Source organism: Nycticebus coucang, chromosome 6, assembly GCF_027406575.1.
Source record: "Nycticebus coucang isolate mNycCou1 chromosome 6, mNycCou1.pri, whole genome shotgun sequence".
NCBI lineage: Eukaryota > Metazoa > Chordata > Mammalia > Primates > Lorisidae > Nycticebus > Nycticebus coucang.
The window spans coordinates 43,094,179-43,108,835 of record NC_069785.1 but is presented as its reverse complement, the minus strand read 5'-3'; the positions used below and the strand labels follow the sequence as shown (position 1 = coordinate 43,108,835).

The 14,657-nt window shown below is 40.9% G+C and overlaps 1 protein-coding gene across 3 annotated transcripts in view; it reads left to right on the top strand.

The window, feature by feature from the left end:
• INO80 (INO80 complex ATPase subunit) overlaps positions 1-14,657 on the top strand; it is a 180,402-nt gene that overhangs the window by 34,703 nt on the left and 131,042 nt on the right. For 2 of the 3 annotated variants that reach the window (XM_053595850.1, XM_053595849.1), the window contains exons 5-7: positions 2,657-2,824; positions 7,074-7,194; positions 9,692-9,906. In XM_053595850.1, coding sequence (XP_053451825.1) covers positions 2,657-2,824; positions 7,074-7,194; positions 9,692-9,906 — 504 coding nt within the window. The remainder of the gene's footprint in view (positions 1-2,656; positions 2,825-7,073; positions 7,195-9,691; positions 9,907-14,657) is intronic. The other variant, XM_053595851.1, reaches the window with a different exon arrangement.

The window sequence follows — 14,657 nt, the reverse complement described above, 5'->3', positions numbered from 1 at the left end:
GTAACGTTTGAACTGATTTCCAAATGGTCAGAGAGAACCACGTTAATGTCTAAGAGTATTTTCATCAGCAGGAACAACTGTCCTGTCGTAAGAAGCAACTCACTATGTTTGGGGGGGAAAAGAAGGCCATATGGCTAGAGCAGTGAAAGAGGAGGATGGTTACAGATGAGGTTACAGTGTATGATCACATAGGACCTTGTACACTATGTCGAGGAATTTATATTTTACTCTAATTGTATAGTTGTAAGCCACTGAAATGTTTATAAGTGGAGGAGTGGAATAATTTCACTTACACTCTAGGAGAGTACTATCATTGGCCAAACTGAATTAAAGGTATTATTTCTTCTGTTGAAACTAATTATTTCTTTATTTTATGCTTTTCCTGTGGAGAGTGCAAAGCAATTAAAAAATCTTTAATTATTATCACGTAGGCCTTTTTTTTTTTTGTAGAGACAGAGTCTCACTTTATGGCCCTTGGTAGAGTGCCGTGGCCTCACACAGCTCACAGCAACCTCCAAGTCCTGGGCTTAAGCGATTCTCTTGCCTCAGCCTCCCGAGTACCTGGGACTACAGGCACCCGCCACAATGCCCGGCTATTTTTTGGTTGCAGTTTGGCCGGGGCCGGGTTTGAACCCGCCACCCTCGGCATATGGGGCCGGCGCCCCACCGACTGAGCCACAGGTGCCACCCATCACGTAGGCCTTTTAAAAGGTTCATGTGTAGAAAGGTCTGATTGTTCCATATCACTAAGACTTTAGAGCTGTTGGGTATGCAGAAATTGTTACGTTTACCTATCTTTTTTTTTTTTTTAAGACAGAATCTCACTATGTTGACCTGGGTAGAGAGTGCCATGTCGTCACAGCTCATAGCCATCTCAAACTCCTGGGCTTAAGCGATTCTCTTGCCTCAGCCTCCCAGGCAGCTGGGAATACAGGCACTTGCCACAACGCCCAACTTTTTTTGTTGTTGTTGCAGTTGTCATTGTTGTTTAGCTGGCCTGGGCCAAGTTCGAATCCACCAGTCTTGGCATATGTGGCTGGCGCTGTAACCATTGTGCAATGGGTGCCGAACCATGTTTACCTATCTTATTTTGAAAAATTGAACTATAATTTACTTGGTATAAAATTTACCTTTTCGGGTAGTGCCTGTGGCTCAGTGAGTAGGGTGCCGGCCCCATATACCGAGGGTGGTGGATTCAAAGCCGGCCCTGGCCAAACCACAACAAAAAATAGTTGGGCATTGTGGCAGGTGCCTGTGGTCCCAGCTACTTGGGAGGCTGAGGCAAGAGAATCACCTAAGCCCAGGAGTTGGAGGTTGCTGTGAGCTGTGATGCCACGGCACTCTACCAAGGGCGACAAAGTGAGACTCTGTCTCTAAAAAAAAAAAATTAAAAAAAATTTACCTTTTCATGGTAAAAATTAGTAATTTTCAAATATATTCACAAAGTCATACAGCGTTTACCACAATCTAATTTTAGAACCTTTTTTCTTGGATGAGGAGAGCACAGTCTTGCTGTGTTGCCCAGTCCTGCATCAGTCTAACTCACAAAATCCTAAAGCTCATGAGCTCAAGTGATCCTCAGTGCCCAAAATAATGCCCAATTGATTTTTTCAATTTTTACTAGAGATCGTGTCTCACTCTTACTCAAGCTGGTTTCAAACTCTTGAGCTCAAATGATCCTCCGGCCTTGGCCTCCCAGAGTGCTAGGATGGATGATAGGTTAACACCCTAAAATGGATCCCATGCCCGTTAGCTGTCACTTCTCATTCTCTGCTTTCCTCAGCCATTGACAACCACTGATCTTTTTGTTTTGATTCATGTGCCTACATTGGACATTTCATAACAAATTAAATCATATAATGTATATGGTCTTTTGTGACTGGCTTCTTTTCCTAAGCAAAATGTTTTCAAGATTCTTCATGCTATAGCCCCTGTTAATGCTTTGTTTTCTTTTTATGGCTGAGTAATATCCTATATGAATATACTGTATTTTGTTTATTCATTCATCAATTACTGGATATTTGGCTTGTTTCTCGTTTTTTAGACTTCATACTTGGCTTTCTATATTCCTTCATATTCTGTTGGTAGTTTTCTTATTTTGTTTCGATTATTTTACCTTAGTTAGAATATCTCTTTTTTTTTTTTTTTGAGAGGTAGAGTCTCACTTTGTTGCCCTCGGTAGAGTGCTGTGGCATCACAGCTCACAGTAACTTCCAGCTCTTGGGCTTAGGCCATTGTCTTGCTTTAGCCTCCCTAGTAGCTGGGACTACAGGTGCCCGCCACAACGCCTGGCTATTTTTTGTTGCAGTTTGGCTGGGGCCAGGTTTGAACCCTCCACTCTCAGTATATGGGGCCAGTGCCCTACTCACTGAGCCACATGCGCCGCCATAGTTAGAATATCTTAGAACAATTAAGCCTTTTTTGCTGATTATACCATCTCCCATGCTTTATTGCACTTTAATTTGTGCTCACTAGGTTTAATTAATATCTTTAAATTTTCAGTTGAATTGATAAAAGTGTATACTGTAAGGGAAATTGCAATGACTATTCTCTAGCTATGTTTGTTGTTTTGGGGGGATCTTGAAAAAAAATGCTTGGATTATAAATGTACTTGTTTCCCAACAAAAGTTACAAGTGGATTTTTGACCTTTTTCAGAGCATTCTGCTAAGTGATGAGTCTAGTGAGGCAGATTCTCAGAGTGAAGAGGATGATAATGATGATGATGATGAAGAACTCAATCTTAGCAGAGAAGAACTTCACAACATGCTTCGACTACACAAATACAAGAAACTTCACCAAAATAAGTATAGTAAAGACAAGGAGGTGAGAGTTTCAGGAGAAATAGACCTTCACACTGGGTATTTACCCTCTGGTTTATAGTAATTAAAATGTACCTTTTTTTTTTTTTACAGTTTCTGGCCGGGGCTGGGTTTGAACCCGCCACCTCCGGCATATGGGGCTGGTGCCCTACCCCTTGAGCCACAGGTGCCACCCTTAAAATATGTCATTTTAACTTTATATTTAATTAGTGCTGGTTGTTAATAGCTTTATTGAGATATAATCCACATATATGGATTTCATACATAGAAATAGATATAATTCATCTCAAAGCGTGCAGTTCACTGATTTTTAGTATAGTCATAGAGGTATATAGCTATCATCAATGTCTAATTCCAGAACACATCACCCTATAAAGAAACCATCCATGCTCCTTAGCTGGTGCCATAACTTAGCACTAGGTAACTAACCTCTGTTTCTATAAACGTACATATTTTAGACATTTTATACAAATGGAATTGTACAACATGTGATTCTTTTTTTTTTTAGAGACCGAATCTCAGTATGTCACCCTTGCTAGAGTGCTGTGGCATCACAGCTCATAGCAACCTCAAAGTCTTGGGCGTAAGCCAGTGGTTGTCAACCTTCGAAATGCCGCAGCCCTTTGATACAGTTCCTGTGGGTTGTGACCCACAGGTTGAGAACTGCTGGCTTCAGCAATTCTTTTGCCTCAGCCTCCCAAGTAGCTGGGACTACAGGCGCAACTCCCATCCATTTTTTTTTTATTTTTGTTAAGGTTTCACAGGTCCTGGCTGGTTTCGAACCCACCAACCCTGGAGCGTGTGGCTGGTGCCCTAACCACTGGCCTACGGGTGTTGAGCCTCATCTCTTGAGCTCAGGCAATACACCCTTCTGGGCCTCATACAGTGCTGGTCTAGTGGTTGCTTATTGATACAATTTCTCTTTTAGAGTGTTCATATCTTGGAAAAACTCCCTTTCTTCATACAATAACCTTAAAACAATGATAGTTTTTTTTTTTTTGTAGAGACAGAGTCTCACTGTACCGCCCTCGGGTAGAGTGCCGTGGCGTCACAAGGCTCACAGCAACCTCTAACTCTTGGGCTTACGCGATTCTCTTGCCTCAGCCTCCCGAGCAGCTGGGACTACAGGCGCCCGCCACAACGCCCGGCTATTTTTTGGTTGCAGTTTGGCTGGGGCTGGGTTTGAACCCGCCACCCTCGGCATATGGGGCCGGCGCCCTACTCACTGAGCCACAGGCGCCGCCCAAAACAATGATGGTTTTAAGTAACAGAGAACACTGTCACCAAAGCCTTCTGAATTTTTTTTAGTAGAGTTGCACATTTTGTATAATGAACAACAACATGTTTGAAGAACTAATAATTTTCTACCAATTACTTTAGGTACTGAATTAGTTCAGATGGCTTGGAATAATATGCTGAAGCTTACAAACTGATAGAAATGATAAGCAGAATATCTGACCAATTTGATTGAGACAGAGTTCCTTCTTAAAGTTCAGTGCTAAGGCACATGGCTCTACAAATATTTACTTGCTATTTATTTATTGAGACAGAGTCTCAAGCTGTTACCCTGGGTAGAATGCTATGGCATCACTGCTTACAGCAACCTCAAACTCTTGGGCTTAAGCAGTCCTCTTGCCTCAGCCTCCCAAGTAGCTGGGACTATGAGTGCCTGCCACAATGCCCAGCTATTTTTTGGTTATAGTTGTCATTGTTGTTTGGCGGGCCCGGACTAGATTCGAACCTGCCAGCTCTGGTGTATGTGGCTGGCGCCTTAGCTGCTTGAGCTACAGGCGCTGAGCCTATTTTTATTTTTCATTTTTTGAGACAGAGTCTTACTATGTTGCCTTCGGTAGAATGCAGTGGCTTTACAGCTTACAATAACCTCAAACTCTAAGGCTTAAGCAATTCTCTTGCCTCCCAAGTAGCTGGAACTATAGGTGCCTGCCACAACGCCTGGCTATTTTTTGGTTGTAGTTGTCATTAGTGTTTGGCAGGCCTGGACTGGATTTGAACCCACCAGCTCTGGTATATGTGGCTGGCGCCCTAGCCGCTGAGCTACAGGTGACAAGCCCCTAATTTTTATTATTTTTATTTTTTTTGAGACAGAGTCTCAAGCTGTCGCCCTGGGTAGGTTGCTGTCATAGCTCTCAGCTACCTCCAACTCTTGGGCTTAAGTGATTCTTTTGACTCAGCCTCCCAAGTAGCTGGGACTACAGGAGCCTGCCATAGCACCTGGCTATTTTTAGAAGCAGGATCTTGCTCTTGCTCAGGCTGGTCTCAAACCCGTGAGCTCATGTAGTCTACCCATGTTGGTCTCCCAGAGTGCTAGGAATACAGGCATGAGCCACTGCACCCAGGCTTTGCTTGCTTTTTAAATTGAAGTAAAACATTGTAGCAGCCCATATAGCATATGGCAAGGAGGAGTGAAGAGTTATAAAAACACCTATATAGCTAGGTAATACAACACCTTGGTGATTATAGGGCATGGGGAGAGATTTTGCTTTCCTAACAAACATGAGAGCTTGCGGGAGGAGAGCATCACTGATTAGCAGTCTCTACACCTGTGTTAAGAGCCATAGGGTGTGTCTATAAGAAGCTGGAGGAGAAGGCAGTCGGGAGCGCGCATTCTATCACAGACCCGCTCATTCTGTCACTTCTCCTGCCTGCAGAGCGCCTGCACCGTGTCTCTCTTCCAAAGACTACTAAGATGTATTCTTCTACTAAGACTTCTCTGCTCCCTTAAATACTATCTTTCTCTCTCTCTCTCTCTCTCTCTTCCTTCTTCTAAAGCAAATAGCCCTCAGGCATGTAAGAACAATTGTTCCCGAGCAAGGTAGCCTAGTGGTCTGCGTCTGGAACCTAGATGGGTAGGGGGCTGGAGACCTGGCCAGTCCCAGGCCCCAGGCCCTGACAAGTGGCGACCACAAAGGGACCTGACAAACATACATAGAGGAGAGAGTTCACAGACATTAAGTGTTCAACTTGATGAATGTTCATTTAATTTTTACCTTTGACAGAGGACTTAGTAACAATTCTCCTTGTTATTCTTTCATCCTAGTTTCATTCCTTTGGACAACTCATTTGGTTATAACCCAGGAAAGAAATTCAACAGTGGACTACCTAATTTATATTTATAGTTACATATTAGTAATAAGTGAGACTATTAATGAGAGAATGGGGTTAATTTAAAGTTAATTTTAAAAAATAAAATGAAGTGCTAGAATGGATTTGCCACTTTCTGAATGAAAACAATTAGATCATTCATGTTATTTAGCACTATCCATAATAATAGCAGGTTCTCTTAGTGGAGTGGTTCTCAACCTTCCTAATGCTGCGGCCCTTTAACACAGTTCCTGTGGGTCGCGACCCACAGGTTGAGAAGCGATATCTTGGTGGGACATGAAAAGCATGAATCTTGGAAGAATCAAGAATTGGAATGACTGGTGACTATTGAAAGTCAGAATAGCATGCATAGTGGCTTTAGTAAATCTGAAGACTTATTGGTAATAGAAATGTGGGTTATTTCTTGTTGATGAATTTTCAAGAGGAGACCTTTCTATAAAGAATTAATTCTATCTCAAATATATGTCATTTGTAAGTAAATATCCTGGTAGAAATTCAGAAGCATGAGGAGTTTTCCTTTTCTAGTAACTTTTTTTTTTTTTTTTTTTTGAGATAAGAGTCTCACTATGTCACCCTTGGTAGACGGCCTTGGCGTCACAGCTCACAGCAACCTCCAACTCTTGGCCTTAAGCGATTCTCTTGCCTCAGCCTCCCAAATAGATGGGACTACAGCCTCCTGCCACAATGCCTGGTTTTTTTTTTTTTGTTTGTAGTTGTCATTGTTGTTTGGTAGGCCCTGGCTGGATTCAAACCCGCTAGCTCCAGTGTATGTGACTGGCACTCTAGCTATTGAGCTACAGGCACTGAGCCAAGCCCTGCTATTTTTTGGTTGCAGTTGTCATTGTTGTTCACCGGGCTCGGGCTGGGCTCAAACCTGCCAGCCTTGGTGTATGTGGCCGGCACCCTACTCACTGAGCTACGGACACCAAGCCTATTTCTAGTAACTTTTGCTATGCATAGCAGTTTGGTTTTTAAATTAACAAAATTATTTCCTTTAATGAACTAAATCCTTCCCTATGGGAAGAATGCTGTGTTTAGGAGCAATGATTTCTTCTGGCTCAGCTTTCTGTAGTAAAGATGATTTGTGGGCTGTGCTATAAAACACAGACCCATCATGGTCTTTGCTTCAGTTGCAGCAGTATCAGTACTACAGTGCAGGCCTACTTTCCACATATGATCCTTTCTATGAGCAACAGCGGCACCTACTTGGACCCAAAAAAAAGAAATTCAAGGAAGAAAAGAAACTTAAAGGTGAGCATGTTGATCTACCTTACATATTTATTCATTCTTATTTTCAGAATTATGTGTGGCTTGGTAATGCCTATGAACTTAAATATAATCCATATGGTAGAAATTTGCTTTATCTGTAAAACTCTAGTCTCCCCTTCTATTTAGTAGTAAGTATAGTAGTTGTCCCTGGTATGCACGTGGAATTGTTTCAATCTCATACCTCCTGGCAATTAACAAAATCCAGGGATGCTCAAGTTCCTCATATTAAATGGTGTAGCATTTGTTTACAACCTGCGCACGTCCTCCCATAAATCTAGATGGGAAGTGAGATGTCTAGATTACTTAAAATATCTAAAACAGTATAAATGCTATATAAATAGTTATACTATATTGTTGAGGGAATAATAACAAAAAGTCTGTGCATTCATTCCCCAAAAAATATTTCTTATCCTTTGTTATTTAAATCCATGGATACAGAGCCCATGGATATGGAGGACTGACTGTGTTACTAACCTCATTTTATATCTGAGTTATGGTCTTTTCTAGAATTGGAAAGAGTTAAGAGTTACAGATTCCTAGCTAAAGGTTTCAGCAAATTTTATTGCTGTTTTCTTTTTCTTTTTTTTTAATATTCCAGTTTTATTTATTCGTTAAACATTCATACATAGTATTTTATTTATTTATTTATTTATTTATTTATTTATTTATTTTTGAAGTTTTTGGCTAGGGCCGGGTTTGAACCCACCACCTCTGGTATATGGGGCTGGCGCCCTACTCCTTTGAGCTACACGTGCCGCCCCTATTGCTGTTTTCTTATACATGCTCTGCAAATGTTGAAAGTATTCTGAGATGGGAGGAAATTGGTTATACATAGGAACATATAAAGAGTAACTTGAAGTGTTAAGAATAAGTTATAATTGCTGCTGAGGTGATTTAAAATAGATCACCTCTCGATCTTTGCATGTTTGCCAGGAAATGTCCTTTCCTCTCTTGCTGAATTCGAAGCAGCTGGAAATCAGGAAGAAAACAGGATGGGAAAATTTTAAGCTATTTAATGCAGATTTTATTTCCCTGAATGTATGTATGTACTCTACTCAGAAAGGCACTTTTTGGGGGTCTTCTTCACTTTTTCCCACTTGCTTATCTCTAAGCTTTCTAATCCTCCATAACCCCCCATTAGGTTTTTATTCGATGTATGACTTTTCTCTTGCAAGTCTTTTTTTTTTCTTTTCTATTTTTTTTTTTGTCCTTGAGATACAGTCTCACTTTGTTGCCCTTGGGTAGAGTGCCATGGTGTCATAGCTCACAGCAATGTCAAACTCATGGGGTCTAGTGATTTTCTTGCCTCAGCCTCCCAAGTAGCTGGGATTATAGGCACCTGCCACAACACCCGGCTCTGTTTAGAGACGAGGTCTTGCACTGACTCAGGTTGGTCTCCAACCTGTGAGCTCAGAATCCACCTGCCTTGGCCTCCCAGAGTGCTAGGATTACAGGTGTTAGCCACTGTGCCTGGCCACTGCAAGTCTTAATGTTTTAAGGTTTTTTAACTGCCTTATATTGCGACAATGTTGAAATAAATTTTCTTCTTTGTGATATTTTACACATAACCTTTTAAACAGGATTTTTGCTTTTTATAGTATAAATTGGTTGATTTAAAAGACTTACAAAAGGGCAGCGCCTGTGGCTCAGTCAGTAAGGCGCTGGCCCCATATACCGAGGGTGGCGGGTTCAAACCCGGCCCCGCTGAATTGCAACCAAAAAAAATAGCCGGGCGTTGTGGCGGGCGCCTGTAGTCCCAGCTACTTGGAAGGCTGAGGCAAGAGAATCACTTAAGCCCAGGAGTTGGAGGTTGCTGTGAGCTGTGATGCCACGGCACACTACCCAGGGCCATAAAGTGAGACTCTGTCTCTACAGGAAAAAAATAAATAAATAAATAAAAGACTTACAAAAACACAGTAAGGTAGAGATTATTTTTAGAATTATTAGTGCTCTGTTAAAGACCAGGTAGAATTAGAAAGTTAGAGATAGTATTGAGTGGGAGAACACCTGACTAGCTCTAAGGCTTTAGATACAGTGCAGTTGATTACATGTTAATCTTGTAACTGTTACTTGAGCCCATGGTACTTCATAAACCTCCTATCCTACTGTCAAATTCAAAAGAAATTTGGTTCTCGGGCTGCGCCTGTGGCTCAAGGAGTAGGGCACCGGTCCCATATGCCAGAGGTGGCGGGTTCAAACCCAGCCCTGGCCAAAAAAAAAAAAAAAAAGAATATAGAAATTTGGTTCTCAGGTTTTATTCTATATTTTTCTTTCATATAAACAGAGGAAGTTCTTTTTCAGATTTGTGGCATCTTTTTGGAATATTCATGAGTCTGAATAGATAAAGGGATAAACATTGCCAGTCTCAGGTGGAATAAGGAAAGGAACTTGAATTTTCTGAAAATGGTAAAGTTGCTTTGTGATTGTCTCATATAGAAGGGAAGAAATACAACCTTGTTAGCATCTATTTCCTTTGCAGCCAAGTTGAAAAAAGTGAAAAAAAAAAGAAGAAGAGATGAAGAACTTTCCTCTGAAGAATCCCCTCGTCGCCATCACCACCAGACCAAAGTCTTTGCCAAGTTTTCTCATGATGCACCTCCCCCTGGCGCCAAGAAAAAGCACTTATCCATTGAGCAGCTTAATGCTCGTCGTAGGAAAGTATGGCTCAGCATTGTGAAAAAGGAGCTCCCAAAGGTAAATTTGAATGACTTCAGTGGAGGGGGATATGGGTAATATTTTTCTTTCTTATCCTCAAAGAAGAACTATGACAGCTGGATAAGTATACAAATAGGAAACTATACAAAAAGGAAACTAATCTGTTGAAATTAAGAGATTTCTGAGCTGTATTCTCTTTTATTAACTATTTTTTCTAGAATTTGGTTAGAATTCACAACAGTTACTATCTGCTGCTTCTTGGTCAGAAAAAGGGAGAGAAACCTCTTAGAGGAAGGAATGTAGTTTTCTTAAATATAGGAATATTTATTTGACAGCAAATAGATAAGTGATAATAGAGAAAACTGAAGTAAAAAGGAAATGATTTATTTCTTACAAAATTTACAAACACTTGGAAGTTGCTGCATAATCATAGGCACTAGAAGTAAATGTGAATTTTGTTTTGTTTTTTCTGTTTTTTGGGGGGTGGGGGACAGCGTCTCATTCTGTCGCCCTGGGTAGAATACTGTGGCATCATCATAGCTCACAGCAAACTCAAAACTCTCTCAAGTGATCCTTCTACCTAATTCATCCAAGTAGTTGAGACTACAGATGCCCAACAAAACACCTGGCTAATTTTTCTATTTTTAGGAGTGATGGGGTCTTGATCTTGCTTAGTCTGGTCTCGAACTTCTGAGCTCAAGCAATCCACCTGACTGAGGCTCCAGGGTGGTAGGATTATAGATGTGAGCCACTGAGCCCAGCCATTGTGAATGATTTTTTTATTTTTATTTTTATTTTTTTTTGGAGATAGAGTCTCACTATGTTGCCCTCGGTAGAGTGCCATGGCTTCACAGCTCACAGCAACCTCCAGCTCTTGGGCTTAAGCCATTCTCTTGCCTCAACCTCCCAAGTAGCTGGGACTGCAGGTGTCCACCACAACGCCCAGCTATTTTTTATTGCAGTTTGGCCTGGGCTGGGTTTGAACCCACCACCCTCGGTATATGGGGCCGGCACCCTACTCACTGAGCCACAGGCGTCACCACTGAACAGGATATTTTATTGAGAATTGGATATTTTATTATTATGATATTCTATCATTTGAGACAAGCTGATACTAAAGTCCATATGATTAAATCAGTAGGCAAGAGTAGGTTGGGAAGAATTGAAAAAGTCTCACCAAACATTAAAACATACTACAGGTTGTGTAGAATGGCTTACACCTGTATTCCCAACACTTTGAGAGGCTAAGTTGAGAGGATCTCTTGAGCCTAGGGGTGCAAGGTTATACTGTAAGCTGTAATTACTACTGCACTTCAGCTTGAGTGAGACCTTATCTTAAAAAATAAACAACCAAAAAACTCCATCTACAATTAAAACAATGTAGTACTGGCACACAAATTGGCAAATTAGACTAGTAGAATAAATCAGTGGAGTGGTGCTGGGAAAACTGAGTAGCATTTTAGAAAAACATTCTTTGTAATGTTTTTTGGAAAAAGAAAATTAGATCTGTATCTCACACTTATACTCCAAATGGTTTAGGGATCTCAACGTAAACAAAAAATGAAACCATATGAACACTAGAAGAAAAAGTGATTGCCTTTCCATACAACCTTTGTGTAGAAAAAGAGTTTCTAAGTATCATTCAGTGTCTAGCAGAAATAAAAGAAAATACTAATAACTGAATATATAAAATAAAATTTTGCATGATATAAAACAAAATCAAAAGACAACGTATAAAGTAGGAGAAATTATACACATCATATGCCACAGTAAAATGGCTAATAGCTAAATACAGGCGTCCTCAAACTTTAAACAGGGGGCCAATTCACTGTACCTCAGACCGGTGGAGGGCCAGACTATAGTTTTAAAAAAAAAAAAGTATGAACAAATTCCTATGCACACTGCACATACCTTATTTTGAAGTAAAAAATAAAACGGGAACAAATACAATTCACACCGCTTCATGTGGCCCGTGGGCAGGCCACAGGCAGTTTGAGGACGCCTGATCTAATATGTAAAGAACCCTTTAAAATTGAGGGGAAAAGGATACTCAGTAGGCAAATGAAAAAAGGCAAGAATAGACAATTCACAATATAAGTTATAAAAATGGCCCTCAAACATATGAAAAAGGTTCAGAGTCTGGCACAAATTTAACAATATGGGAACATGTTCTGTTAATGAAGCTGCGGGAAACAGGCATTGCTACTTGGAAAGTTGAGAATACCTTCTCACAAACTACATTGTACTTATTAGCTTTCAACTCAACACGCCTGATTCTATGAATCTACCCTGAAATAAACTTCTAGCAGTATAAAAATCCATGTACCTAAGGTTATCCATTGTAGCATTATTTATAATTGCAAAAGAAGGGAAACAACCTACATGCCCATGCATGTGGATAGTACTTGCATTAAACTGTGTTGGAAATATGCATTAGAGTTTTATACAGCTGTTAAAAAAGAAGAAATTCTCTTTTTTAGAAGTTTTTTAGGATACACTGTTAAGTGAAAAAAAGCAAAGCATAAATGAAGATTTACAATATGTTACCCTTCATGTAAGAAAAAAAGCAGGTAAGAAAATACATAAAATATCTGGTTATTCATGCAAAGTAAATTTAAGAAGATTAAACTAAAAATTAAAGTGATTGGAAAGGGATAAAAAAAGATTGGGAACAATGGGAACAATGTAGCTAGAATGAGAATGGAGTATACTCTAAGGTATGTTTGGGAGCAGCCAGGCCATCACAATAAAGTGAGTCACACATACTTTTTTGGTTTCCTAGTGCATATTAAAGGTCTGTTTATGGGCAGTGCCTGTGGCTCAGTGAGTAGGGCACCATATACCAAGGGTGGTGAGTTCAAACCTGGCCCCAGCCAAACTGTAGCAAAAAACCAGCCTGGTGTTGTGACGGACTCCTGTAGTCTCAGCTACTCAGGAGGCTGAGGCAAGAGAATTGCCTAAGCCCAGGAAGAGGTTGCTGTGAGCTGTGACACCACTCTACAGAGGGCGACAAAGTGAGACTCTGTCCCTTATTGTAATGTAGTCTGTTAAGTGTGCAGAAACATTATGTGTACATAAACAATATGTATACTTTAATTAAAAAATACCTTATTGCTGGCTCAGTGCCTGTATCACAATGGTTATGGTGTTAGCCATATGCACTGAGGCTGGCGGGTTCAAACCTAGCCCGGGGCCTGCTAAACACAAACGAAAAAGGGTTCCTGGGCATTGTAGCGGGTGCCTGTAGTCCCAGCTACTTGGGAGACTGAGGCAAGATAATCGCTTACACCCAATAGTTTGAGGTTGCTGCAAGCTTTCACGCCATGGCACTCTACTGAGGGCAATGTAGTGAGACTCTGTCCTCCCCACCCCCCAACAAAAATATCTTACTGCTAACAATTTTGACATAGATACACTAAGTGAGCACATGCTGTTGGAAAATAGACTTGCCTGATGCAAGGTTGGTATAGTCTTAACATTGTAAAAATTGCATATCAGCCAGGTACAGTAGCTCATGCCTATAATCCTAACACTTTGGCCGGCTGTGGTGCAGGATCACTTTGAGGACAGCCTGAACAACATAGTAAGATCTTTTTCCCACAAAATTTAGAAAAATTAGCTATGTGTGCTAGTGTGTACTTGTAGTCCCAGCTATGTGGGGAGGCTGAGCAAATTTAGAAAAATTAGCTATGTATGCTAGTGTGTACTTATAGTCCCAGCTATGTGGGGAGGCTGAGCCCTCAGAAACCATGAAGATACCTTTGCCTAGATCTTAATTTCTAAAGACATTTTATTCACCAATGAAGGGAACCAGGTTTCCCTGGATAAATGTATTGTTCCAGAAATGTACAGGAAAGATACAAAATAACCTTGAAACATCTTGTGGTGCCAGAAAGTAAGGAAGTGTTCAAATAAAGATACGGGATTGTCTGCTGGGTCCCTGTATTTCAATTGTTAGAGCGCCGGCCCCGTGCACTGGGGGTGGTGGGTTGAAACCCAACCTGGGCCTGGTAACCAACAGCAACAAAAAGGCTGGGTGCTTGTAATCCTAGCACTCTGGAAGGCTGAGGCAGATGGACTGCCTGAGCTCACAGGTTCAAGACCAGCCTGAGTCAGAGCGAGACCTGTCCTAAAAAATGCCTCAGCCTCCCAGGTAGCTGGGACTACAGGCATTGTGGTGGGTGCCTGTAGTCCCAGCTACTTGGGAGGCTGAGGCAAGAGAATCGCTTAAGCCCAAGAGTTGGAGGTTGCTGTGATCTGTGACGCCATGGCACTCAACTGAGGGCGACATAGTGAGACTCTTGTCTCAATAAAAAAACAATTAAAAAAAAAAAAAAAAGGAGTTCCTAATGGCCAAAGGTAGAATAAGTTGAGCAATTACAAAGTAATGAATACTGTTATAAATAAATAATTGAATAAGTACATAGATGAGGTAGAAGGTACATTCTTTTTTACAGTATTATTCCAATTAATAAGTATAGAAGAAAAACAGGAAATAGAGATTATCACCAGACAAATACTAAGTAATAATTGTTGGAAACCAGATCCATTGATGAATGCTGAAGTTACAGGGCAGAAGTGAGACGAGAATCTTGTTTTGCATAGATTCAAAATATTTACTCCAGCATATGATTAGCACAAGGGAACAGATGACAGTGATAGTGACGAAAACTGACAGCACTTCAACCAAGTGTTTAAAGTAAGCATCACTGGGCAGCACCTGTGGCTCAGTGGGTAGGGCGCCAGCCCCAGATACCGAGGGTGGCGGGTTCAAACCCAGCCCTAGACAA